A 27,351-nucleotide genomic window follows, 5' to 3' on the forward strand; every position below is an offset into this window, starting at 1 on the left:
CTGTAACAAAAGTAATAATTTTGTGGCTGCTGTTTAATTTTAGAAAAAATATATGTATAAATATATGTTCCATTGTAGAAAAGACAGATCAATTTCTCCACCCACAGCACCAGGAAAGAGACCAGAATACAATGCAGTGCAATGTTTTGAGTAGGGGTGCGACTCACTTTTTATAAACTGGAAAAACTCGCTCTCTTGCTGTCACTATCGCTGTCAGTAGAATTCTTGCTCTCTCCACCAAACTCACGCCCCTTCTCTTGGGGGTTATTGAAAGGCATTCTGGGAAATGTAGGAAATCACTAACTGAAGTAGAAGTAGATGATGCAGGTTGAGGGAGGGTGAGTAACCTACACCAAAAACTGAATTACAACACATAATTCATCATAAGAGAACTGCTGGAATGCATTGAACATCGCAGATTGATGATATATATATAAAACTGTGTACGAGTATCATTTTCCTCTGTGGTTTATGAGCGCTCAACCTGTAGCGTCGTTTTTTCCCGACAGCACTTGAATGCGGCATAAAGCCGTGCTGGCGGTTGGCTCCAGACAGTGAAGGGTTAAGGTCTGTAATAGGATGAATGGATATTGTGGCGAGCAGCATCTGATTACAGAGACCTCAACACAACGACGCCAGCAGCATCGGAGGGGGAAACACTTCAGCTCCAGCCGAAACTCTTTATTTTACACAAGAAGTCAACGCTGCACTTTTTCCATTTAATATAGGCTAAGGACTACATCTGTTTTTTTTTTGGGAGGAGGCAAAAAAAACAAACAATCAACCGATGATCATGTGCTGGTGAATTTCTAGAAGAAGAGAGGCTTGAAGTCGGATCATGTCATTGTAATGGCTGAGGGGGGCCGACGGCTGACTGCGGAGTAAACTTCCAAAGGCAAAATGTCTCAGCCTGCTCGGGAGTAAAGGGGGACTGACCGCGTTCATTTCACCAGGATAACACCCAATCATCCAGCTATCGGCTGTGCAGCTGGAGGGAAACACAGGCGAGCGGCAGCAGAAGGGTTTGGTTTGTTCCTGCAGGTCGGAGCAAAGCGACAGGAGCTGCAGGTAAATGATTTGAACAGCAACAAGCAGATGGAAGTGAAGCGGCCACATGTTGACACACTGTGTGCCTGTATTGCTACATATTATACTGTGTAGGCTGGGAATACAGTGGAGCCTATATAACCAGGGATGGAGTGGAAGGTAAACCCACCTATACTCTATAGTTTACATCAAAGTTAGTGGTATCAGTCTGCTGTGAAGATACAGTTTTGTAAGGGAAAAGCAGAAATTCATGCTTTTCTGTTAGTGAAGTTGATTTTTTGGGGGGATTTTATTTTATTTTCCACTGCATCACTGTATACAATCTATTATTATTTCCCAAACTTTTTGAAATTTAGGAAAACAATTCATGTGTATGCCAACCTATATCTTTGGCAATACACGGAACTTGGCTGAGAGGCTTTCCATGCCAGAGCGTTGACAGCTAGGCACAGCTACATACTGTATAGGGGCTACTAGTAGGCTATTTAATGAGAGCAAGGGTTCCCAAAGTCCTTGAGAGGGTTAAAGGGAGTCCCCAGTATTTTCTCCAATAATTTCTGAAACTCTACCCCATGAGAAAATGTATGAATTGGGCTACTCCGATCACAGTTTCAGTCCCAACTGTTGCAACATTCTCCAAATTCTCCACTAAGTCATATCTAATTGGAAAAAATCTTCTCAGATGTGGTTCCTCTGGGATGAAATCCTATCAACTGGTGGTCCATGGGTTAATAGGAATCGATATGGAGGGTCCTTGGAGTGAAAAAGTTTGGGAACCCCTGGCTTAGAGTATAGCAGGACCCATGGGGGTGGGGCAGGGAGGCCGAACCCGCCCCCAGTCCCAGACTCCAACCCCCTGCCAAGCAAGTGGAATTTCATGGAAACGTGAAATATGTCAACGCAGAGCGTCAACTCCCACCCAGTGTGTCAGCTCTCCCCCAGTCGGCCTACTTATCCAGTGTTGCTGATATCGAAACTTTAGAGATCAGCGTCTGAAGCCACTCAGAACGGCCAAAAACAGAAACCAGAGAGTGCAGGCTATCTTAGGACACCAAACTTATTCTTATACGCTGCAAAGAAGAGAAGTTTGATGGTACCCACTTCACTTTGTGTTATGTTATTCTTCCATGGCTTCTAGTGGCACCACAGCTTAAACCCAGTTTCTAAAACCCCAGTTGACAAGAGTAGAAACCATTTGAAAAGGTCCCCCATCATTTGTTTCTGTCAGAATTTGCCACATATCATGACAACATGTTAGATGACACCGAATTATTCGTTGATAATTTCCCAGCAGGTAAAGTGAGATTGCTAATTTCTGAGTTTTTGTCATTTTGGGTTTTTCCAATTAACTACAAGATGCAGCAACACAGCCAGTTGCATTCTGATAAATATTAAAAGAGTTTGCAAAGTGCTTTACATAAAAACAAGGAACAGAACAAAAGGAATAAAAATAACACAAGGGTCCAAAGAATTAAAAGATAAAAAGAAATTTAAAAAGACACAAGGGATAGAAAGAATGAGACAAATTAAAATGAGCCATGTACATTAAATGTACATTCTGAGAAATGTAAGGGATCCCTTAAATCACCGTTAATATATATTTACACGTTTTTTCTCTTTTAATTACGATTTTTCTTTAGATTATTTTCTGAAAGGACCGCCTTCAACAGCCTAAAGCTGTATGTTATTAGACTAGATCAGTTTTGTGCTTGCATTTTCCAGAAAGCGAGGGTTCGGTTAGCGTTGTTGGAGGCAAATGTGAACACTACAGGAAGTAGGTTTAGGGTTAATCTTTGGCAATCCTCGATGCGACGTGCAACAGATTGTGCCAAGTCAGGCTCCAGCCAGAGTCCCCTGTTCTGCAGAGCCTGGAGAGCTGGCATGGAGGCCGTCCTGGCCCAACATGGCCTCACTGATGTGGTTTAGAAATAAGAGCTTCTGGCTGGCTGGAAGCACAGCTGTCTATGGGAACAAGGCTGAGTTGTCCCTCTCTTCGGCTCAATCTCTCCTCCTCTGCACTCTGCCTCTCTGTAATCTTCTCTTATTTTGTTTTCTCTCCTCTCCTTGGATGTACCATTGTCAGTTTGACACAGGTGGAGCTGTAGTCAGCAGGCGTTACAGTATGGGAGAATACCATATGAAATGTGTTGATGTTCTGCTGTGGATGTGATTTGAAAAGGCCGATCTTTGTGCCTCAGTGCCAACAGCAGCGTTGATCTACACAGTGACAGCTGACCTTGCTTCAATCCTCTCACTGCTCTCCAGTATCTAACCTCTGTCAAGAAGCAGCATGTATTTTTTCAGCGTTTGATGTGCATTACTAACCAACTGGATTCATAGCTGTATTCCCAGTAAAGAGGATGGATGGGAGGGCTGCTCAGCTCCGGGTTGTGAAGCGATCATGACTGACTGGCACAATGACCCAAGAGTCATATATTCAACTTGAATAGTAGATCAGTTAAATGCTAAAACTTGAAGGCACCCTGTTAGTTTCATAGTTATGGCTAAAAAACGATAATCGTCTAAAAGCGCAAATCCCAGATCTGGATCACAACCAAAATCTAATGAAGTCCTGTCTGTCTACTAGGCTAAATTTCATGGAAATCTGTTCATAACTAGATATCCTGCTGACAGACAAACAAACTATCTAACAGGGGTGAATCCTTGTTGGGGAGGTAATTAATTGATAACGACCACTTTAAATGTTGAAAATGCCATAGTACAAAAGGATTAATTAATTGGATAATCATTGATGAACTCTTATTGAGTCTTGAAGTGCTGACATCCCTCTGACTCATCCTCTGTCCCCCTTCCCCCCCAGTCATTTCCCAGGCAGGTAATTTTAGAGGTGTGAGGTAACTCCTCTGACCTCCTCTTATAGGGGCCGCTGGTTTCCAGCCGTCTCATTAGCCCTCCACTACAGGCTCCATGTGTGGCATTTCACTGTGACACCCAGAATGTGCCACCTTCCAGCACCCGGCCCTATAACAGGCAGCTGGTTGTGAACAGCCTGCCTGGTCCTGGGCTGCAGACTGAGCTACAGGGGAGCTAACCGCATGCTGCTGCCTGGACCGCTTTCTAACAAGCCTCTCTCTGTTTTTCTCCTGCTGTTTTCTCCATCCACACATCTATTTCTGAGGGATCTCTCTGTCTCGGTCTATCCCTCTCTCTCTCAGGCCCTCGGAGACATAGGCTGTCTTCCGTTTGGACATCTGTCCATCTGTTTTCGTCTCTGATAAGGTAAGTCTTTGCTGTCACGCTGTCTGGGCTCTGCTCTTCAATAATGCCTGTCTGCTTTTGGTCTATGCTGGTCCTGTGTAGCATATAGTTAACTGTGTTTTTTGGATTGCAGATTAACTGTGCACAGTCATGCTTGTTGTGCTTATAGTAGCATAATAACATTTCAAGGTAAACATACATGCTGTATTCAGAATTTAGTGTGTGACGGGATTGGTTTCTGTGTTTTGCACCTGGCATTTTTGTTTGCAATATCATCCACTACCAGCTACATGCTGATCCTTTAATACCTTGATTTTGTGAGTTCTCAGTCGATGGTATGTGTGAGTTAAGCCTTGGTATTGCTGGCTGTGAAGATGAGAAGGGACTACGCTCTGCATACGCTCCTTTCAATCTTCTGCCTCAGCATGTGTGTGCTAACGTGGAGTCTGTGACGACACTGGGGCCGGAAAAGCATTGAGAATCAAGTCCTGTTGGCGTTTCAGAGAAGCCCCACACATAGCCAAGCACTAGTATGGGATGGGCAGCAGCATGGAAACTGGGCTTAAATGAAACAGCTTGTGGGCATTTCCCAGGCAAATCCATGAAGGGTTTCATGGCGAAATGCTGAATGTTTCTTTTTTTTTTTTAAATACCTCAGTTACTTCAAAAACAACTAGTAAGCAAATGTCTTAAGAGGACTTCTAATAGTAATTCATAATGTGCTTAACTTTCACACTAGCAATCATTTTGCAATTGTTGTAGTTATCATTTTCTTTCAAATGGTGGATCTCTTATTTTGGAAAGAAAATAAAAAATGGCTAGGAGTGCAGCCAGCCACATAGCAGCGCTGTGTGGTACAGCTGCTTCTCCAGCTCTGTTGTTTAGTCGGCTGTTGGCAGAGCAACAGTGGCTGTGGCTGGATTCAAAAAAGTAGCACAGAGTTTTCTCAGCAGTCTCGTTCATAAATGCTTCAAGCCTGCGGGCCCTGATGTGTACCTACACACTCCTGCAAACCCAAGCTCTGCTGGAATGTAGCAAGTAAGCTAGCAGAGGAGCTTAATGCTGGTGGAGGCCACTGCTAGCTAGAAACATAACACAGGCCTGTTTGCAGCGAAACTGTTGGTGTACATTAATCAGATTAATGACCGTGAGTTTTCTAGTGCAGCTTATGAGGTCTGGACCTGCCTCTCTATCCGTCCTCCCTCCTCATCCCTCCCTTCCCTGGTCTCGCCTCCCCCAACCCTCCGCCCTCCCTGCCCTGACCCACTTCTGCATAAACCGACAACCAGAATCTCCCTCTGTCTCTCTATCTCTCTCGCTCTCTCTCTCTCCCTCCGCCCCCAACCCCCTTATTTCTCTTCCCAGCCTGTAGTAGCCTAGATGCAGATCTCTCCAGATTGTGTTGGTCCTTCTAGTGTTTGTGATTGATTCACTTAGCTGGTGTGTGTATGTGTGCACACAATTCTACCTCATTTGTGTTGAAGCTCTGCAAATCAGCTCCACATGCCGATAAGCTGTGTTGTAGAAACCACATCAGAAGCTGCTTGTGTGTGTTTCTCAATGTGCTGCCATGTGCTGTCGAACCCCCTCCTCCCCGCTACCCCACTGCGTCTCTCTGGCTCATAAACCTTTTGTTTCCCAGCTAGGGAGCAGATATCTGTGTCTGTTTCACATGCCTTCAACATGGAGAGATGGCGAGTGCCCATCCCTCCCCGGTTCGTCTTCTCCTCCTCCTCCCTCGTTTCCACCGCTCATCCCAAGCTACTCCCTCTCATTCCTGACGTCTTTCAGTCGTCGCGTCTCGTTCCTTCCATCCCTTTTGCCCTTTTTCAATGGCTCTGCTGTGTTCTGTCAGTCAGGCCTGACAGTTTACTGGCCTCCAGAAGGTTCTGGATCAAGGGTCAGCTTTAGCTTTTGGATGCCTTCAGATGGTTAATGGACTAGATGGCTCAGGAGGCCACAGACAGATTCACACAAAATTTCTTAAGATAAAACTGAACTAAAATTAAGAAGTTCTTAATTGCGATTCCTCTATTTTCTTAAGGTCTTGCCAATTTCTTAGGAGCTGCTCACGTTGACTTAAGATGTTTGTAACACTAGATAATTACGCCAGAATAACCGGCAGTGGGGAGGACCTCCTTGTCTTTCTCTCCAAGTCATTGGACAGATATTTTCCAGATGTCCAGAGTCGATATTGTTTCACTATAATGTGATTAGGAAGGGCAAGAGGGCCCATCCTATCCTTTATTGGCCTTTGTGGATGTTCCTCTCTATTCATAATCCAAAGTACTTCCATATGAACCCCTCTTGGGTTCCCCCAATACATTTTAGGGGGCATGTCTAGATTTCCATCATGAATTAAAGAGACCCTGGCAGATGGTAGTAATTTCCATAAATGTCTTTTTTTGGAAAATGTTACTAACAATTTTCAGGACTGTTGACCTATAGTAAACATGAGACTGTTTTGTGAAGTCTGCAAATTTACCACCACACTATGAAATGTTTCACACTGAGAAAGACTGTATGCTACTAAGCATCAGTAATATTATTAGCCTGTAGTCAAAGGTGTAAAACAGTGATCTATGTATCTGCACTGGCTAAAATCTTGCTTCTGGAAAAAGATGGATTTTTATAATAGAAAATGTATGGGAATTCTGTCTTTCTTTTGGAATGTACCTACACACATTTTTTTTGTTTATGTTTTAAATCCAAGACAAAGTTGTGATTTATAACAAAATGATCTTTATGCCAAACTCAGCAAAGCAGGTAACAATTACTTTTCATAATTCTGAGATCAACAATTTAGCAGGGAAGTTAGCTAGCTTAGCTAGTTAGCTGCTAGCTACTAGGCTATATTCTGGTAACTAGCTATAGTGGGACAAATGTCTTACCTTAAATTGCGAACCTATATCAGTCTGGATTCTTGAGATCCATTCGTTTCTAATACGTTTTTCAGTGGGGAATCTGTGACATGATAAGATTTTGTCTGATTCCCAATGTTTATGATGTGCCAGTACAACAGTAGAACATATAGCTTGGCTGCTCTTCCGGGTAGAGTTTCCGACCCTGAGTGTGGCATAAGATCAAAATGGCCGCCATGGCAGTGAGGTCCAGTGTTTTATCATATTGTTTTATGGAATCTAAGTCAAAGAACATTTTTAGAAATGAGGGCCCAAGGAAGGAATCTGTCAACAGAGCCCTCTCTCTGCAGGGCCTCAGATCATCTCTCGCTCCTGGAAATTTCCCAATCTTGGATCCGAATCTCTGATCACACTCTCTTGGTCCTCCATCACATACACCCCCCCTCCACCCCATCCCCCTCTCTTCTCTCTCTCTAACCACTGACCCTGCTGTCTTCCCCAGCTCCAGCAGGTCCCTGTCCTCCAGGGTGGCCTGAGGTCCTGGGTGGGGTGGGGGTTAAACTGAGGGAACTGAACTCAAGTTCGTGGTCAGTGACCGAGGGAATGTAAACATCCTCTGAGGACACACACACACACACACACAAACTCTCACACACACAAGGCCACTGGGATGGGAGGGATCTGTCAATCTGGATGGGCGTTGCATGGCCACACTCAGCATGTTTTTTCCCCAAACCAAGGACAGCACTCTGACTTTGACTGAACACTGTTTATGGTGATGTTTTTATCCCTTCCGCACATGTTTTTGGTATGAATATGGAAATATATTGAGGAGGGGATGAGGGAGGGGAGAGAGTGAAGTGGAGTCGGGGTACAAGATGGCTGGAACAGAGAGCTTATGGACCTTATCTCCTTATCTCACGTGTCCGTTTTGAACTTTCCTGGGTGGGAAACTCGGAAGACTAGCTATGTCCTACTGTTGTGTACCAATAAAATACACATCATGTATACGTTGGGAATCAGACAAATGTTTCACAGATTCCCTACTGAAAATTGTATTAAAATGAATGAAGGGATATAGGTTCACATTTTAAGGTAATGCATTTTGTCCACTATAGCTACCAGAATATAGCCTGGGTAGCTAGTAGCTAACTAAGCTAGCTTCCCTGCTAAATTCAAGTACTTGTAGTTGTTGGTCCTGACATTACTAGCTAATTACAACTGTTAGGTCTGTCTGAAGTCCTCACTTGAAGTAATGCCACTTTTATATATATATATATGCCAATCTTGTGGGTAGTTTCTGAGTGCAATGTGAATTCAAAATGGCCGCTGTGGGAATAAGGTCAGTTTTTTTCCTGCGGTCAGTTGGCCTCACTGTGTATTCACATCTTTCCATTACTGGATCTATCTAGCTAGCACCTCCTCTGTGTCTATGATGGCATGATATATAGCATATCATTACATTATGGCAGTTTATAAAATGTTAATGCATTGTGTTGATATTCATATTATAGTGATGTTTGTGAAAAGCACTTAGGAGCAGTGTGCACAGAACGTTAATTCCTTTCAAAGTCTGGTCAATAATTCAGTAACTCTGAATCATTTGGGATGCCCTATTCTGTAAGTGCCAGCATAGAAATTAAGCCATTGCTGGTTCTGTAACTACAGTACTACAGTATTACAGCACTACAGTACAACAGTGTGCAGCTCAGCATGTATTCCAGGGCAGTGACCCAGTCCACAGGCTAATGAGGTCTGGCTGCTGGTCTGTCTGTCTGCTGGACGGTAGAGTCTAATCCCTCTACTGCTGCCTGAGAAGGCTGTAGTCACTCTGTCTAACACATACACACACACACACACACACACACACACACACACACACACACACACACACACACACACACTCCTGGGACCCCCTCACAGTGATCTTCCTTCCTAGTAAACAGACGTTGAGTGCTGTGTGTCTGATAATGGAACCATTATGGCTCTATTAGTTTAAATGTAGAGAACAAGGTGCCAGATTCGACAAAAGTGTTCTTTTAGGAAGTTCTTCAGAAGGCTTGTGAGTGCATTTCCCCAATATTTAAGATTTATTTAAGATTAGTGTCATTTCTTGCAAACTTTTCAAATAGCGCCTACCTAGCAACCGCAAAGTAAAAAAAGCATTAAAGGAATGAAAATGTGTTTTCAGTAATTTAAAAAAGCATGTTTGATGACAAATGCACTTTGTCTGCAAGGCCTATAACCTTTGTTAGTTTGAAAATTTGAATCTACTTGAATCCACTTTGAGAAGAAAACAATGGTACACAGGGTATCATCTATAAAACTATTTTGAAAAATTATTTAGGGTTAAATAAGTAAATTTAAGTACAGGAAAAGGTTCAGACATTGGTTGCTGCCTTTTGGCTAAAGGCCTGTTAAGTGTAACTGTCTAATTTGCTGGCTTCTTCATGAGACATGTGACATACACCCAATGAATATAATGACACGCTAAGTTTAGCAATAAAATGTTAAGTTTAAAATGTGAGATACAGTAAGTAAAAGTATTAATACTTTGAAATGCATACTTAATTGTCATTGTTTAAATGAATGAATTTAGAGGCATACCTATTCACTGCACCAATTTTAAGTGGAAGGTTATCTTAAAGTTATGACAAATATGAGAACTCAAGAATCCCATTTATTTGTACTTTTTTTTTTTCTTAGCAACCAAAATAAGAAGAGTTAAGAAAATGCTTGAAGATTTTGAAAGCACTTTTTTCTAAGTAAGTTTTGTGAATGCGGCCCAGTAGCTGTAATACACTGACTGCTGTGTTTGTGTGTTTTGAACTAGTGCTCTATTGAGAAACTGGCCATCCTTCTGCCAGCCAGTCAACACTTCCATTCTCCAAAGCTGTGTTTGTATTTGTGTCTGTCTGAGTGTGTGTGTGTGTGTGTGTGTGTGTGAAGAAATACAGTCGATCAAGCGTTTAGTGGCGAACTTTGGTTCTCCCGGTCCAACAGTGGTGTGTGTGACTGCAGCCTGGTGGTTTCGGTAGCTCGCTGTTGACTTGTATGGCGATCTAGCAGATACGGAGATAATACAGACGCAATCAGACCAACCCAGCTTTCAATGAGCCGCACCCAAATACTCTCACCGCACACACACACACACACACACACACACACACACACACTGCTGTCCTGTAGGATATAGCAGCAGTAATTAGCACGTCATGGCGAAGTGAGTTTCTCATACTCACTCATGTTCTAGCATGCTGGTGGCAGATGCCTCCGCTGCTAGCATACTTTCCACTCACCCGCGACACACACACACACACACACACACACTGTTTCTCAGTCACCCTTCTGTTGTGTACACCTGTGCTAGGACAGTGTGAAGAAATAATGTGACCTCAGCTCAGCTGGCTGAAGGGGATTGGCTGCCGTCTGAGAGGTGTGATGTTGAGTTGCTCAGTCAGATCTGAGGAGCGTCAGTATATGGCTTATCTTGAACGTCACTCTAGCAGACATCCTCGGACACAAGTTAACACACACACACACGCACACATAAATATTTTGTGTCCACTCCTCTGCCATTTGCTGGTCTGTCATGGCAGTAATAGTCTTTTAGTCTGTGTTAATTGCATGATCTTTGTTTAGACTCAGTCCCACAGGTTCCCTGCAGTGTGTGTTCACCAAGGCTACTGCTGCACACGGCGTCTAATTTAACACCAACCTGCTCCCAAGCCACTAGAACGGCACAGATCTATCGCTGCCATTTTTATTTTGTCCCCTTGTTATTTACAGTGGAAAGACAGCAGTTTTGAGCGCATGATCAAAAACAGGGAGGGAGAAAAATAGCCAGGAGTTTCTTATAGTCATGTATACACGGCTTGACATTGCCATTAGCCTGCTTGCCGGGAGGCATATGTCCAGACCTCCGGGCCAGTAGATTAGCCTTTTAAGTAGCCCGACCAGGCCAATAGATTTCAAAGTCCTAAACAGAAAAAGCACATAATCTCATATAAATTTCTTGCAGTAATATGATGGTGTGTTGTTGATAAATATTCTGTGAATTCGCCTGGGTAACGTTAGACTACTGCGGCCTACCGAGTCCGACATTTCTTGTAATACACTATGAAAGTGATGACATCATTTTCATAAACAGAACACATGAATGTCAAGCCCTGCATATACCAAAAATCACCCTAAAACACTTTAACACTAAAAAAAACCCACCATTGACGATGTACTTTGCATTTCTGGGCCCATTTTGCTGTTTGGTGGTGTATTTTTTTTTATTTCCCTGGATAACTGGCCAATCGTAGACAAGGTGACGTCACCTCCAGATATCTCCAGCAGCTACAATGAAGTTTGATATCAGAAAATGTTTCAGGATGTAAAACATCAGTGGTAAACGTCAGGTTTTGGTGTCAGCCCCTCAGAATCAAAGAGCGAGGGCTTCTTTCTAGAGCCGCCATTTTGCACCAAGAGACGTTCAACAATCATACAGGGAGAAATCCATCGTAGAAGAGGAGAGAGACCAATTTCTCCACCCACAGGAGCAGGAGAGAGACCAGAATGCAATGCAGCCACCATGTTCTAACTAACTAGCCCTTTTCAAAGTTACTTTCATAGCGTTCAGTTTTCCATGGTGTCTTGCCGGTGCAGAGCAGCTGTGTGGTCTTCAGCAGGGTGCTGGGCTCTCGTCAGATAGAGGCTAAGCTGCACACACCCAACCTTGAGTCGCGGCTCGCTCTTCCTCCCAGGTTGTTGTGTCTGGCACAGGAAGTCATCTGGCCTTGACGGAGGGTTTCGTCCAACGGGAAGGCAGCGGGGAGGAAGTGGATGTATGGTGTATAGAGAAGTGAGGTCATGGTGAACTGTGTACAGGGTTCAGCAGCAGATCCACTGCAGCGCTGCACAGTTGAAGAAGCTCATGTTGAGGTGGGAGTGCTGTTCTCAGTCTGTCCCAGGACACGCGTCACTCCTCAGGCTGCAGCTCGGCTCTCTTGGCAGCAGTCACAGCACTCGTGTCATATCAAAATGTAAGATCACAATATTAAGTTACGCTTCATGAAAAATACTTGACATGACTCCACATTACCAAACAGTGAGTTCACAAGTTTATTCTGCAGATTGTTTTGTCTTAATATTTTGCTTTAAAAATAATTAAAATTGGGCATCCTGGTGATTCAGCTGCACCTGAGTTCTTGGGTTCGAATGCAACCTGGAACTGTTGTGGCATGTCAAAAAAAGTTTTTTTAATCATCCTCTATCTTTACTAAAATTTTCCTGTCTTTCTGTGCTTATTAAATAAAGGCAACCCCCCCCAACAAAAGAAAATATAAGTAAAAGTGTTAACTGCATGAAAAAAAAATATAAATGATGATAAATAAATATGAATATACAGTACACACCCAATACATTTAGAATTTCAAAACATGTCAATAATCATTGACAGTTTTGTAAAAACACGTATGGTAAATACATAGTTAAAAATGTTTTTTTAGCGCAAGTTATTATCAGCGATGACTCTGTACAAATGTTTGCGTATCTTGTCCGATGAATGAAACCCATTGTGTAGGAACAGGACTCGCTGACATGGATTCCTGCTTTAGTAATGGAGCGGATGTGTGTGACAGTGCATCAGTGTTTGTCAGACACAGACAGTCCAGTTGTGTGCAAAAGGAAAACTGGCGGGCAGTGTGGAGAAAACAGCCTTGTGGGCAGCGAGTGGCGAAGCCTCACTACCAGGCTTTCTGCCCCGTGTCGGCTGACGTGGAGCAGCAGTCCGCCAGAGGCTGCAGCGGGCCGTGTGCTCGGTGTGGCGGAGCGGGCAGACTCACGGGTTTGATCCCCGCAACAGACGCCGTCTATTCCTTTTAGCAGCGTCCTTGAGGAAAATCACTGAGGGCGCGTTCACACCAAGCATGTTTGGACCGGTTCAGTCGAACTCTGGTTGTTTCCTCCTTACCACTCGATCTCAGGTGGCACCAAATAACTGCACCGAGACGCCTAAAAATGCGGGTCTTGGTCCGTGTCCAAGTTGATTGTAGTGTGGTTTAGAGCTGCAACGATTAATCGATTAATCGATTAGTTGTCAACTATTAAATTAATCGGCAACTATTTTGATAATCGATTAATCGGTTTGAGTAATTTTTTAAGAAAAATAAGTCAAAATTCTCTGATTCCAGCTTCTTAAATGTGAATATTTGGGCTTTGGGAAACACTGATCAACATTTTTCACCATTTTCTGACATTTTATAGACCAAACAACTAATCGATTAATCGAGAAAATAATCAACAGATTAATCGACAATGAAAATAATCGTTAGTTGCAGCCCTAGTGTGGTTCGTTACAAGTGAGAATGTATTCGTACCAACTCCAGGAAATGACCCCAAAACATCTGGTTTTATGAGTATGTTGTTTGTTGTTCAAGCGGTGATCCGTATGGTTTTATGGGTATAAGGATGGATACTGACATCTGTGTTCTTACCTGGTATGAAGACCAGAGATGGTAAACTGTGGCAAATAGCACAGACAAGTCAGTAAGTTTCAGATTTGTTTTGACTCCCGCGCTCCCTGGCTGCCAAAATTTTTACTCTCACGGGATGACAGGTTACCAAATCTCCCAAGTCCTGGTTCACTTGGTTTTCGGCTAAGTGAACTTTTCAAATATTGTTCGGACCAACGAAAACAAACTACAGGGCTGATTGCACCCTGAATCCCTGGGAAACAGCTGCACTCTGACCGCTCTGGTGAAACACATATGAGCGCCGTCGGGTGAAAACCTCCAAACTCTAATTTTGGTGATTTTCATGTTTTCGCAACAGTTGAAGGATTACAGGCTCCTCTATGGGCTGAGGAAGTTCAACCCTCGGGTTTATGAAAGCTTTTCCAAACCAATTCAACTCAAAAATGTATGGTGGTCAAGGCTGTTTTTCTTAGTTTCCAAAAATCTGACGTTTTGGAGAGGCAAGGTTTTCACCTGAAACCAGCGATATGCACAAGTATGTGTCTGTCTCAAGGAGATTTCACAAATATTAAATCCCTAATTGCACTGTGTGTAATAAAATGGGAATTGGATGCAGTTTTTGTCCAGCTGTGTGTGTGTGTGTGTGTCTAACCATTTCTTTCTCTCTCTTTCCAGTCTTTCCTCTAGCCGCCACCATTCCGTGCTGTAAGGGAGACCCTGAAATGTCTTCCAATGGAGACCTCAGCGACCTGGGGAGCTGCGACAGCTTCTGGGAGGTAGGAACACACACACTTGCATTATGAGACTTGTGAGGACCTTCATTGACTACATTGATCCCTAACCCTAACCCCAGAAGATTTCCTCCTCGTTAGCCATTTTCTGTGTGTGTGTGTGTGTGGGGGGGGGGTGGGGTGATTTTCCCCGAACCAATCACTAGTGACTGACGTATCCGGCCGCTCTGACATTACTTCAGTCACATGATGCTGCAGCCAGTTAGCTTCTACATCCAGGGTTAGCCAGACATTTACTAACTGACCCAAGAATGTCGGTCGATTTTCACGATAATATTGTTTTTGCAAAGACAATATGTTGGTTAAGGGGGTGATTTCAACTAATCTATTCTGCCAAAACGCCAATGAAAAACGGCTGCACAAACTGTAGTCCCGGCCACGAAGGCTCTGATTGGATTGTTTCTCCGAGCGAGAACAAGCCGTTGACGAGGGAAACACCAGACTCCAGACACCAGGTTGCTAACTTTCATCAACACCAGAGAAATCCTTCAGCTCTAAACCCAAGTCCTAACCCTAAACTAACCATAACCCTAACCTAAACCTAATTTGAATCTTGCCCTTAACCCAAATCATAAACCTAAACTAGGTTAATTCTAATCTTAACCCTAATTCTAAAATAACCCCTTCATCTTTCCATCCATGTGAGGACATTTGGTCGTCCTAGTATAGTTTGGAAACACAAGAACACACTCATGCTCACATGCGGCCCTCACCAAGCCTTTTGCAGCTTTCCTGGTAGCCTCAGGATGTGTGCTTATGCTCAAAATATCTTGTTTGCTATTGAGAAGCCCTCGTGAAATTAGGCTATCAGTACAGAGAGTTAAAGCAGCAGGTTGGCTGGTGTTGAAGCTCTGCAGTTAGATAAGGCAGCGTGCGGTCTGTGGTGTTTAGATAGAGACACAGACACATAATGAGTCCCCGCTGACTGACTCTCTGGCTTCTTTCACTCCCTCAGTAAAACCACACACCTTCATCTCTCTCTCTCTCTCTCTCTCTCTCTCTCTCTCTCTCTCTCTCTCTCTCTCTCTCTCTCTCTCTCTCTCTCTCTCTCTCTCTCTCTCTCTCTCTCTCTCTCTCTCTCTCTCTCTCTCTCTCTCTCTCTCTCTCAGCTTGGAAACTAAGGAACCCTATTAAAGGAAAAATGCACCGTGAAACACTTTAACAACTAACTTTTGTTAAAAAAACAGGTATTGGCGATGTACTTTGCATTCCTGGGTCCCTTTTTGTTATTTGGCGTATTTTTCTTCTTCCCATGGATAACTGGCCAAATGATGTGGCAACATGGCATCACGTCCAAATACTTCCAGCAGCTTGATCGCAGAAAAAGTTTCAGCGATCTAAAACATCAGCGGTAAACGTCAGGTTTTGGTGTCAGTCCCTCAGAATCAAAGAGCGAGGGCTTCTTTCTAGAGCCGCCATTTTGCACCAAGAGACGTTCAACAATCATACAGGGAGAAATCCATCGTAGAAGAGGAGAGAGACCAATTTCTCCACCCACAGGAGCAGGAGATAGACCAGAATGCAATGCAACCACAACACATGTTGTATTGAAAAAGGGGCACAGCCTTGCTTCTGTCAACCTCTTTCATTTTGTGTGTGTGTGTGTGTACAGCCGGGGAACTACAAGAGGACGGTGAAGCGGGTGGACGATGGCCACCGGCTGTGTAATGAGCTGGTCAGCTGCTTCCAGGAGAGGGCAAAGATAGAGAAGAGCTACGCTTTGCAGCTCAGCGACTGGGCCAAGAGATGGAGGGGCGCCGTGGAGAAAGGTAATGGAAGCACTGCACACACTGGGCTGGAACATGGGATCAGAAAAATTGACCAAGTACTAAAAAAATAGTCCCAGGAGCCCCGTTTCACATGTCAGAAATCACAGCAAAGCCTTTTTCACACACAGAGAGATGTTCAATCGCTGCAAAAAATGTCCATCTTCACAAATTTAATCTGGTATTGAGTCCTTAAATCTTATTTTGGTTTCTAGAATCGAATAGAAGTGACAGTATCTTGAAATACGGCAGATTATTCCACTGTTATCAAAGTAATGTAACTTGATTTAAAAAAAAAAAAAAAAAAAAAAAACGAAACAAGCTGATTTGCATTGGAAACAATTGGAGAGCACAAACCACTGCTGAGAACAATACTGCTGTTACACACAAACACATCATTCATCACTTCAATTTTAAGTTGAATTGATTTATTGGCCAAATAACTGGTCTTAGTATATATTGTTCAGCAAAAGTAATGGATTAATACATAATTAATAATAATACATACATTAATACATAATGCTGACTTTATTTTTTAAAACTGACGCATTTCGACATTGTGTCTTTGTCAAAGCTGGGATGTTTCATGTAGATTTAACAATATTTTCTCCCCCCCCCCCCCTCCCCTTTATCCCCAGGGCCTCAGTATGGTACGCTGGAGAAGGCGTGGCATGCCTTCATGCAGGCGGCTGAGCGGCTCAGCGAACTGCATCTGGAGCTCCGGGAGCGGCTGGCAGGAGAGGACAGCGAGAAGGTGCGCAACTGGCAGAAGGACGGCTTCCACAAGCAGATGATGGGAGGCTTCAGGGAGACCAAGGATGCCGACGACGGCTTCCGCAAGGCCCAGAAACCCTGGGTCCGCAAGCTGAAGGAGGTGAGACACGCCTGAAGGGCTGCTGATGTTTGTCAATAAAGTAGTTTAGATAGCAGGGGCGTCAAACCAGGTGCCATGGAGGGCTAAGGGCCCAAGTCGCTCGCAGTGTGACTTGGGGTATCAAGTGATTATTGTGATGGATCCCACCCACCTTCTGACCCTTTTTAGAGCCAACCTATTATTAGTATTATTATATAAAAAGAACTTCAAAATGGAAGCGGGTACTGAAGATTTTGGGGCGCACCAAGAACAAGGTGAATATCAAATCCGCGAGTGCCAAGTTGATACTTGTGTCCTTGTGGAGAACGTTTTTCTCAAGTTGTCTTCGGCAGGACAAACCCTTTTTTTGTTTGTTTGATGTCTCACAATCAATTAAGATGCACAGCTGTTCATTTTCCTAGCTGATTCAACCGGCACTGTACTATACACTGTAGCGCTGTTTGGACGTGATGCGTCATTCTCTCAATGAATCTTGGGGCTTCCTATTCATTTTCATTGTCCATGTCACCATCCAGTACATCCTCGTTTGGCAAGTAAACTTTCAGGATCGTTATCTGTCCTCTGTGCTCGTGTTGTTTTGTTTTGGAATTGTACTTCGGCTGTCAGATATTGCGTCAAATACAAGAATGAACACAAGAATGCATTTTGAGAAAGACCTGAGGTGTTGTATAGGTAATAAGATGAGCAAACTGTATAGATCCGTGGCAAACTAAACTGGAGTGTGTGTGTGTGTGTGTGTGTGTGTGTGTGTGTGTTTAGGTGGATTCCAGTAAGAAGACCTACCACCAGGCCAGGAAAGAGGAGCGGACAGCGGTCACCAGGGAAACGCACGCCAAGGCCGACCCCTCCAAGTCCCAGGAGGAAGTCCGCAAGTTCACCACCCGGGTGGAGCGCTGCAACCAGGAGGCCGAGAAGGTACACTTAAACACACACACACTCTCACACACACACACACACACACACACACACACACACACACACACACACACACACACACACACAGCCCCAACAACAGCTCCAATTCTTCCAGTGTGGGTGTGTCGGTGAGTCCAGGAAAACATACCTGTGTGTGTGTTTTTAACCATGAAACAGACATGACCAGGCTTGTCAGCTGGCAAATGTGTGTAACTGTCTTCACTGTACTGTGGCTGCACTATTTTCCCAATGCAAAACCAAGCGCACCAGCCTCCAAAGAGGGAAATTATAAATTGGAAATTAAATTCAGAATAATGGATAGTCGGTACATAGAGAAGAGTGCTTCAACAATGAAATTCTTGTTTGTGGAGTGCTGGGCCAAAGGAATCAAATCCAATAAGACTGAAATTAGAGTTAGCTAACTTAAATTGAAATGAGTATTGTATCCAGTCATTTCTTTCTCCAATCTTGGATGTATTACCTCACTTTCAGTAGTCATAATGTCAGTACATGGACTCATCATTTAGAAATTGGGAATTTCATCATTTAGAAGTTGGAAACTATGGTAGATCTTGCTCTAAGGACTTGTGTGTAGCTGTGTGCCTGTGTGGATGCACACCTTTGTGTGTTCAATCATATTTGATCATATCCAACATTTATTCATCAAGAACAAAAACAAGAACAAAACTAACCCTGCATTCACACTGTGAGCAACACAGTCAACAAGTCAATGGAAGTCCACATATGGACGGTCAACAAGCTTGTCGGCTGAGAAAAGTTGGCCACGGCTGAAGCTCTCACGGTCATCAGTCATCAACAGCCAATTTAATTTCCACACTTCCTTGTTTCCCTACCAGTGTGATTTTGTTTCATGAACAGTAGTTCCACCTGGCGCGTAGAAAATGCACAAAGTTGATTCCAGCCAATCAAAGCTCCCCAGTTCTGTACAACTTTTATTTGAAAGACGACAGGGATAAACGGCTCAAAAATGAGGCTTAGAGAATGGTTGCGTCTGTTGGGGTCAGTGGTGAGCTGTGAAGTCATTTTATTTTTCGACTCATCGACCAAGTCACTCGCAGTGTGAACGCAGGTCAAGATCCACACATTGCCTTCATCCACTTCACAGAGGATTTCTGGACATTGCTTGAAAATTTGGAGTCCCTCCTAAATTTGTAGGAATGGCATTGAGTCACATTTAATTATCCTCATCTTTGAAGCAGGGTTGTGTACTACCCCCAGTAATATTCAGTATGTTCTGTGTGTGTGTGTGTGTGTGTGTGTGTGTGTGTGTGTGTGTGTGTGACAGGCGAAGGAGCGCTATGAGAAGGCCCTGGAGGAGCTGAACCGCTGTAACCCTCGCTACATGGAGGACATGGAGCAGGTTTTTGACCTGACACAGGAGGCCGAGCGCAAGAGGCTGCGCTTCTTTAAAGACGTCCTCCTGGACATCCACACACACCTCGACCTGTCCTGCAAAGACGGGTAAGATCACACACACACTCATTCACATGCACACACACATGCACACACACACACACTTAAAAACATCACCAAAGAATAAGGGTCATTCGATGATTCATGATCCATGACTCAGTACAAAGGCATGCAGAAGTGTCATATCTCAGATGTGTGTGCACGTGTGTGTGTGTGTGTGTGTGTGTGTGCGTGTGTGTGTGTACATAGGAGTTAATGGGCAACTCATGCCGTTGTCCATTAACGATTGACCTCTCATTCTATTTAAACAGTCCATAGTTACCATGGTAATGCTGATTGGTAAGGCACAACAGGACCATTATCCAAATATTGAGTGGAATTTACTTTGTTATTTGCTGCACATTGAGCAACTTCACAGTTTATGTACGGGAACTCTTTGCAGTGATGAAGTTTTCTCATGGGATGTACTTGGAAAAAGCATGTAATGAATAATTTAGATTCTATTGTTTACTGACAGTTCAGCTTTAGTGTAAAATGAGTTAGTCTCCATCGAAGTCTACTGCTCAAGCTCCCATCCCCGGCCCGGCAGAGCAAATGGAGTAATCATCTCCCCTCTGTCGTGGCCGAATCCCGACATCCAGCCTTGCGGACTGAGCCCTCACAAACTTTGGTTTACGTAATCTCACATTGCCTGAAGTGCTCGGTGCGTTAATGTGAGTTCGCAAGGTCGCAGGGCTTCGAGAGCACTTAAAAGGACTTAATGAGACAGACTTTCTAACTGCTAACGTTCCTCCTTCAGTGAAGCAGTGCAGAACAGTCCTTTAGCTAATAGGCTGCATTAATAGCTACATTGATGTGAAATTGTAGCTCCTGATTGTAATGTGTGATAACGTAAAGAGAAATGCCTAGAATTTTGTTTGCGTCTTGTTTACATTTTTCTCTGTGCATTTTATGTCATCTTATCAGTAACAATTTACCAAAAAACGCGCTCAACCCTCAGTTATTTATGTGGGTGCTGAATCCTCAAAAAATATGTAACGAAATACTCCAGGACAGCACTCCAATTAATTAATTTATATTTATTGCCGCACAGACATTTCGGGCAAGACGCCCTTCTTCAATGTGCTTTTTAGGCAAACAAACTGAATCGGTCACTCGCAGGTGACTCTTATTAGTAATCAGGCTGACGCAGCAGCTCCCAAAAAAATCACAAATTACTTATATCATTTTTAGATGTACTAACAACAACACTCAGGAGGACATAAGGCGTAATCGTAACAACAGTCAGAGGACATGAAACAACCTCTAGGCTATTCCAACAATAAGCAAATATTTATATAGTCCTATACATTGCAAAATAGCCTAATTAATTAATTAATTGCATAGCCTAAACATTATCTAGGTTAGGCATACCTACATGTTTTAACATAACAGAAAAATATCACAAAAAACCTCACAAAAAACAAGATAAGATCTTATCAGTAACGCAATGAACTATGGGAAATCTCTCTACAAAAGTCTGTGGATGCTCTAAAAGTCTGCTTTCATACCTCTAAAGGCTGGTTCATGCTGAAATGCAGGTGACGGAGTACGCATGGTCAAAATGATGCAACTGCGGCCAAAACAACGAGGCGCCTTGAAGTCGAACGCAAAGTGACACACCACCTGAAATTTGAAACAATGCGGACGGTGCTGCGGTGTCTCCATTGGCTAAACAAAGAAGACGCAGATTTACTGTCTGATTCTGGTGGGGTTGTTTTTCTTTTCGGGGGATGTGGACAGCTGAATTTTCCTAAAGTGCCACAAAAGTGCTGGAGTTTTCAGGAGGCGAGAAGCATCAACATCAAGGTACACAAACACAGTTTGTGGCTCGTGTGTGTCTAACCAACCAGAGAGCATGAACCAGCCTTCAAAGTCTGTAAGAAAGCCGTCACATACTTGCTGATTTTTGATAAGGTACAGCCCTAAGCCGTCCTGGGCTTGGCGGCAGCGCCCCAAAATCCAGAAGTCTGCAATTCAGTGGAACTCTGGAGATTGGGGATTCAACACATCATTTACTGTATGAGCCCTTGAGCAAGGCACTATCCCCAGACTGCTCCAGGAGCTTATTGGCCAACAGTAGTGTGGGACAGGGTGCCGCTGCAAATCAGCAAGCTATCAAATATTTCACAACTGTCGAGCACTGGAGTAGTTTTTCACTGACACTGAGCTCTTTACTCTAGATTAGTGTTTCTGTTCCATTATGTGTCATGCAGTTGCAAAAGGTCTCATCTCACTCAATAACAAACTTTCTTTCTAACCACTCCTGTGCTTTATTTGTTTTGAGTTACACACATGACTTTGACAGAGTTTGTTCACACAGAGTCCAAACCTGTGCAAACTGTTTGACTATGGTGTGCTTGATGTATCTTTCCATGTATGTTCCACTGTTTGTTGAACGGGAATGAACAGGGGTGAAAGGGTTAAATATGATATTGAAACAGGCCTCAGAAATGCACAGCTGCAGCTCCTGGGAAGGCTGGATATAGATGAATGGATGTAGGATTCCTCCTTGTTCAGTGGAGCCTTTAGGAATTTAGAGCACTAGGTCCCATATTACACACAGTATAATTAGGAGCTTGCTACTAAAAATATATCATATTTACAGTAGCAAATGGATATGACTTACAGGGTATGTGCAGGTTTCAAAAAGCCAAATGTAAGACTTTTTAAGATTTTTTTTTAAAACCAAAATGAACAAACAAAGCTGGCAAAACCAGCCTATTTCTGATTGAACATAACTAAGTTGTGAAACCGTAAATGGGCAGTGTACTGTAAGTAAAAGGACACCAGGAAATTAAATGTTAAGGCACTTAAATGTTAAGTCTAACCGTGTTTAGTGAAGCAGATAGGATGCAGATTGTACCACTAACACTGTTCTGGATTCATCTGAGAGACAAAAATAAGACCTTTTTAATAACTGAATTCAAGACATTTTAATACTTTTCAAGACCTTAAATTTAGACCTTAAAGGACCCGCAGATACCCTGGATTTAACTGAAAGTCAGGGTGATGCTCATTAGAGACCAACTCCAATTCCATCAGCATGTTATGCTGACAGTGAAAATCAAATACTGTATATCCTGGGGAAAAAAAGCTGCTTGAATTTCAGCTGAGCCGCAGTTCACTGAATACACTCTGTGGTAACTACCTTTAAGAGGAGGGTGTAGACATTATGATTGACAGTCGCTTTGTCCAATAGGTTCAAGAGCCTGTACCGCGACCTGGGTCAGACCATCAACGCAGCCAATGACATGGAAGATCTGAGGTGGTGGAGGAACACCCACGGGCCTGGCATGAGCATGAACTGGCCCCAGTTTGAGGTGTGGCCGGACACACACACACACACACACACACACACACACACACACACACACACACAGAAAATCCAAATTATTCCTTTTCAAGGCTTCCGTTTGCTTCATAAACCAGCTCAAGACACACTAAAAGGTCGGATTTATTTTTTTATTCCACCGGCAGGATCGTTCCAACTTATTCATTCATTCAAACATTTTTCTAAAAGCCCTTCATGAAACACAAGAATACTGTACAAGACTGTACAAGTGTTTGAGTGTGTGTGTGTGTGTGTGTGTGTGTATATGTGTGTGTCAGAGACGGAATGAATATTAAACAGGCTTCCACTCAAAGCCTTGTTGTGTGACTGAGAGTCTTGAGTGGGCTCTGGAATGTTGGAATCCCGACACACACACACACACACACACACACACACACACACACACACACACACACACACACACACACATGGTAGTAGGGTTTATTTGGTAACACTTTATTTGGATAGTCCAGTGATACTCTACTAACTGTCAGGTGACAAAAGGTATTTGTTCAACAGTGTCACTTGAGTTGGTGCATCTCTACAGACTGTGTAACCCTAACCCCTGACCCCATTTTTAAACCTAACCCCAACCCTAACCTGACCCTAATTCTTTTTTATAAAGATTATTTTATGGCCATTTTTGCCTTTTTTATTTGAGAGGTGAAAGTGGAGACAGACAGGAAACATTGGGAGAGAGAGGGGAATGACATGTGACAAAGGTCCTGGGGCAGATTTGAACCCGGGACGCGGTTACATGGTCCCCGGCCTCACTGACGCCCCCACCTGAGCCTAACTCTAACATTAACCCCAGGCCTAAGACTAACCTTAGCTCAGACACTGAATGTCTATCGATGAGTTTTCACACAATTATGAGTTTGAATTATCTGAGTTTCCATCATCACGTGTCATGAAACTCAGTAGATTTTTTTTAGTGACGCATCATAGTCACTTGATAAGAAGTTGAGTATCAACATTGGACTATCCAAATAAAGTGTGAGTGTTTATTTAGTTGTTAGTAGAAATGGACTGAACACACTCGTCCAGTCCGCTGAGCTCCAAGCTGCAGCACAAACACATCACAGCTCTTCACAGGCCTGCTGAGCTGCCCAGTGTGTACAAACAGACATTCACAAAAATGCAAAAAAAAAAGAAATGGATTCTGGGAGGCAGACATGCAGAGAAAATCTACGGTTTCATTGGCAAGTAGGACTGCTCCGTTTAATTCAGCATTCCTATGCAGTACGCATTTCCAGAGGGACTGCATTCTGAATTTGACTTGACACACTGTGGGTTCACCGGGTCGACACCTGAGGCCTTTCCTTCAGTCAACTCAAATAAGCGGCTATCTGCAAGAAGCCACCACTTTTTATTCACAGGTAATGTTGCCTTTCATACTGACATGGCTGTATTCCCTCTCATATTCCTTCTGTCTGTCCAGCACAGTTTACAGTTTACATGGTTTTGCGGATACAGAGATTGATTTTGATCCCTGTATCGTATTGTTTTGTGTCTTTGAAAATGTCTGCAGACCGAATTGTCAAATCATAATAGAGATACAATGATCTGGTTGCCTGCCTCCCAAGCTCCTATTTCATTTTTGGCAGCTATACAGTGGCTGTGTGTGTTTTGTTCCAGACCTGGAGCCTTGTGATACACAAGATCCTCACATTACAGATTATACAGAAGACACATAATAGTCCATTTGAAGTTTTCAGATGACTGAAGTTTTCAAATCTCTTTGTCTGAATACTTTCAGTTGGAGTGTCATGCACACAACTTGGCAAGTGATGTGTAAAAATCAGTTCAGATGACTAAGAGTGCGGTCACACTAAGCAGGTGTGGCTTAACCGAACTCTGGAGTGTTTCCTCCTTTAGTTTGGTTCATTTGTCCAGGTGAGAACAGTGCCATTCAAACTCTGGTGGCACCAAATAACAGCGCTTAGTGTAATCCAATCAACTACGGGAATTTACCCCTAAAACGCAAGGGATTGTGGGTATAAGGAGAGCCAGCAGTTTCTCATGCTCATAACGAAACGAAGCGAGGGAAAACCGCAGTCTGGACTGATGCTCATACTCAGCTGTTTCTTCATGTGTTCTTACCTGTTATGAACACCACAGAAGAAGAGACAGACAAGTCCATCACGCTTGGCTAAAGTTACAGGGACTAGAATCAGATTTGTTTTAACCCCCACCACACAAACACACACATGCATGCACACACACATACACATACACACACGCTGTCCATTAAACAAGCTACTTGTGAGTCATGTGACTTTTCTTTACAAGCCCTGGTTCGCTTGAAATTGAGCAATGTGAACCTAAACGAACCAAATACAAAAATGCAACGCAGTCAGCTTTTCCACTCTTGTGGAAAATGAACTGTAGGTGTGATCGTACCTTTTAGACTAGACAGCTGCAACTAGACCTGCTTTGGCTGTTCAGTGACTCTCTATCCGTCTTAAGATGGTCAGGAACTCACTCACAACCGGTGAACAGGTACTGGTACAACAACAAAGAATGTCAGCTGATGCCTGTACAGTATTAGTGTTGTACGAAGGTGTAGAAGTGCAGCACAGTGCAAACAGCTTAAAGGATAATTCCACTGTTTTTGTCATGTAGTCAGATGACAGTCAGGCGGTTCTTTGGTCTCAGAGTAATCTATAGCCCAGATTAAGTTGAAATGTATGGTTCAGTAAAAGTCATATGAACAGCAGCATAATTTAGCCATTTTAGACTCATGGAGGAGAAACCAAGACGTGTCTCTAGCTTTGGGCAAAATCTTTAGTTTGGGAAAAGTATTTAGTTTAAAATAAAGCATTACTGTTTAACATTACTGTTTAATTTTGTCCCCATTCAGTTAGCATGAGCAGCTTCTAACTGGACCATACACTCCTCTGGCCAAAGAATCATAAGATCCCCCCGCCATTAACAAAAATGGAATTATCCTCCGAGACCATTTTCGGCAGCGTCGGCCTCCATGGGAAAAACCGATCTGGCAGAGAGAGCAGAGGGAGAGAGAGATCCACCGTGGAAATGAGACAGCGTCATACAAAGAGAATGGACAGAGAGAGAGAGAGGAACAGAGACTGAGGGAGTGTGAGAGAGAGAGACAGAGGGAGAGAGAGAGAGAGAGAGAAAGAGAGACAGGCTGGCAGAAAGAAGTGGATCTCTTCTGTCCTCTTAGGAATCTCCTGGCATTCCCACAGCGCCGCTGACACGCAAACAGAGCGCCATTGTCCCAACACACACACACACACAGGTTTGTATTACTGTACTTGTGAGGACTTTCTCTCGACTGTATTCATTCCCTAACCCCTCCCAACTACATGCCTAACCTGAACCCTAACCCTAAACTGAAACCTAATCTTAACCCTGAATCCAAGTCCTAACCCTGAATTAGGCCCTTTTTAAAATGTGAGGAGCAGCAAAACGTCCTCACTTTGGAGGATTTCCATAATCTTTCTGTCCTTGTGGGGACATTTGGTCCTCTCAAGTGTAGAAATACAACAACAACAACACACACACAGAGGCTGTATCTCGTTCTGTGCTCCAGTCAGACCCTGCTGGGGCAGTAACTGAATCCCTAGCCACCTACTTCTGTCAGCGCCCTGTTATTATGTCAGAGAGGTGCATGTATGGTTGTGGTTGGGCGGGTGGGGAGGCTGTCTTTTTGTTTTGCCTGGGTGTGGTCTGATGGGCTCAATTGATTATTTACCACACAGCAATCCAGTGCAGTGCAGTAGAAAAATGTCCATTCACCTGTAGGAGAAAGAGCACATTGTCATTTACATTTGCATATCGCTGCTGCATGTTTTCACTTGAATTGAAGGATGGTATACACTAGCACAGTCAAAAGTTTGAACACACCTGATTTGATTGTACCATTTTGATCTGAAGGCTTATGCTTAAATGCTTGAAATTTGTTCCTTAGACGAATATAAATAGTGAAGTTGATCCTATGTATGAATTTCTTTCCAAAGTCTTTGCCTTTCCATCAAGGCAAAGGGCGGCTACTTTAAAGAATCTAAAATATAAGATAGTTTTGATTTGTTTAACACTTTTTTGGTCGCTGCATAATTCCATTTGTGTTATTTCATAGTTTTGATGTCTTTACTATTATTCTAAAATGTGGAAAATAGTAAAAATAAAGAAACATTTGGTGTGACTGGTAGTGTATAAAGGTTGGGAAAGGTTTCTGACCCTTGGCCCTTATGAACTTGTTTCAAAACTTTTGGTATGATTTACAAAATGCATGGTGGTCAATCTGAGTCTGTAAATTTGACACCTTTGAAGATGCAAGGTATTCACCTGACAGAAGCCGTGTATTCAGTATATGCATGTTTGTGTGTGTGTGTGTGTGTGTGTGTGTAGGAGTGGTCTCCGGAGGCCAGCCGCTCCATCAGCAGGAAGGAGAAGAGCAGCCATTCAGAGGAGAACGTGGTCACCCTCACCAACATTGTCTCCTCGGGGGGAGAGGAGGTCCCGCCCAGCCCCCCCACCCAGGACTCTGGCAGGTCAGATCCTCCTCAGATCCTCCTGGTGCTCTGTGTGATTCAGCTTTTCACTGTGTTTCATTAGTCACTCTCACACAGGTGTCTTCAGTG

The 27,351-nt window shown here is 43.4% G+C and overlaps 1 protein-coding gene across 1 annotated transcript in view; it reads left to right on the forward strand.

The window, feature by feature from the left end:
- Nucleotides 1–665: 665 nt before the first annotated feature.
- pacsin3 (protein kinase C and casein kinase substrate in neurons 3) overlaps nucleotides 666–27,351 on the forward strand; it is a 33,330-nt gene continuing 6,644 nt past the window's right edge. Inside the window, exons 1-8 of the mRNA XM_071921148.2 lie at nucleotides 666–1,068; nucleotides 14,264–14,364; nucleotides 15,992–16,148; nucleotides 16,784–17,019; nucleotides 17,779–17,934; nucleotides 19,241–19,416; nucleotides 22,610–22,730; nucleotides 27,119–27,261. Coding sequence (XP_071777249.2) covers nucleotides 14,311–14,364; nucleotides 15,992–16,148; nucleotides 16,784–17,019; nucleotides 17,779–17,934; nucleotides 19,241–19,416; nucleotides 22,610–22,730; nucleotides 27,119–27,261 — 1,043 coding nt within the window. The 5' untranslated portion in view covers nucleotides 666–1,068; nucleotides 14,264–14,310. The remainder of the gene's footprint in view (nucleotides 1,069–14,263; nucleotides 14,365–15,991; nucleotides 16,149–16,783; nucleotides 17,020–17,778; nucleotides 17,935–19,240; nucleotides 19,417–22,609; nucleotides 22,731–27,118; nucleotides 27,262–27,351) is intronic.

The sequence above is a fragment of the Centroberyx gerrardi genome, chromosome 1, assembly GCF_048128805.1.
Source record: "Centroberyx gerrardi isolate f3 chromosome 1, fCenGer3.hap1.cur.20231027, whole genome shotgun sequence".
NCBI lineage: Eukaryota > Metazoa > Chordata > Actinopteri > Beryciformes > Berycidae > Centroberyx > Centroberyx gerrardi.